Here is a 1,250-nt window from a genome sequence, read left to right as displayed (position 1 = left end):
TGGCATTGGTCTGCAGTGCGAACCGAAGAGTTATGCATATCTATTTCTCGAGATGCTTTCGCCAATTCGAGAATACGGAAAGCTCCGTGTCAATCGATTCACATTGTTATCATGTTGATATTACTCAAAATTGGAAATACTACTTGGCATAACGGTCTGGTTCATACTGTTTATATAGTAATATCACTCTTCCATTCCTACCTTGCTTATAATGATACCGTAAATTGTATCTAATCACTTCTCAGTGCTCCTCATCATTTTCGGCACCGTCGACGCCTTGCTGGACTTCTGGTGCGTTTTCCTATTCTCCCTGGTCCAGCAGCGGATCGTCCGAGATTTGAAGCAAGATCTGTTTGCCAGTCTCCTCGGCCAACCGCTCACTTTCTTCGACGTCAATGACAGTGGGGAGCTAATGAGCAGAATTACGAGCGATACGGGTGACTCTGCTAGTCCTGGGAGGAAGTGTTGGTAGTTGTTCTCGTTCAGGACAGATGGCAAACGATCTTTCATGGGTGTTTCGGTTTTCCATTGAAGCGGTTGTTCGCATTTGTGGCGTGGCTGGATACATGTAGCGTTCCTATTGGGTTTTCCAATGGGAGTTTGTTCGAATTTAGGTTCTTCATGTCGTGGCGTTTGGCGTTGTTGACGACCTGTATAGTCCCAGTGAATTCGATCCTCAATGTTTATTATGGAAAGTGGATGCAGAAAAATGCAGTGGAGGTTCAGGACACTCTGGCCTCTGCTAACTCTGATGCGAATGAGGTGAACTGAAGTGGGGTATTGATGTTTGTCACTGGTTCATCGCTAAGAAGGACGACCTGGAGGTGAATAGCGGTGTCGTTGGGGGCGAACGCGTTGATCGTGGAAGTCCGACGTGTCACTGTGCTGATCGATTGGCACGACCCCGTGGGCGTGCGGAGTCGTTCTGCAGTTTCCTGGCCTGGAAGGCTTCCCAAGGGAGATTGTGTATTTGTTGTTGTTTTGTACATCATATGAGACTGTAAACGATATCGTATCCGGAAGGAGTGTGTCGGACAGTTTGGTGACATATACGTGTCACTATGTCACTATATGTGTGTCGGACATGTACGTTCATCACTAGTTCTACGAGGTTTTAATGTATAGACCACATAATAAACAAGTTGAGATAAAACAGGGTTAGTAGTAAAGGTGCACCGCCCGGGAATCGAACCCGGACCATCTGCTTGGAAGGCAGATATCCTAACCATTAGACTAGCGGTGCTTACATA

General features: G+C 46.5%; 1 protein-coding gene and 1 non-coding gene across 2 annotated transcripts; one reads left to right on the top strand and one right to left on the bottom strand.

The window, feature by feature from the left end:
- Window positions 1-245: 245 nt before the first annotated feature.
- Window positions 246-771, top strand: Pmar_PMAR015442 (lipid a export ATP-binding/permease protein msba, putative; the record flags this gene model as incomplete). The annotated part of the gene is made up of 3 exons (XM_002772388.1): window positions 246-437; window positions 487-568; window positions 615-771. Coding segments are annotated over 3 exons (431 nt in total), but the record flags the coding sequence as incomplete, so codon positions are not given.
- Window positions 772-1,171: 400 nt separating this feature from the next.
- Window positions 1,172-1,243, bottom strand: Pmar_PMAR015441. The gene has a single exon. It is a non-coding gene; the product is annotated as a tRNA-Gly (tRNA).
- Window positions 1,244-1,250: the final 7 nt, after the last annotated feature.

The sequence above is a fragment of the Perkinsus marinus genome, assembly GCF_000006405.1.
Source record: "Perkinsus marinus ATCC 50983 genomic scaffold scf_1104296961146, whole genome shotgun sequence".
NCBI lineage: Eukaryota > Perkinsozoa > Perkinsida > Perkinsidae > Perkinsus > Perkinsus marinus.
Note: the sequence above shows the minus strand (reverse complement) of the source record. Positions and strands in the feature narration are given on the sequence as shown.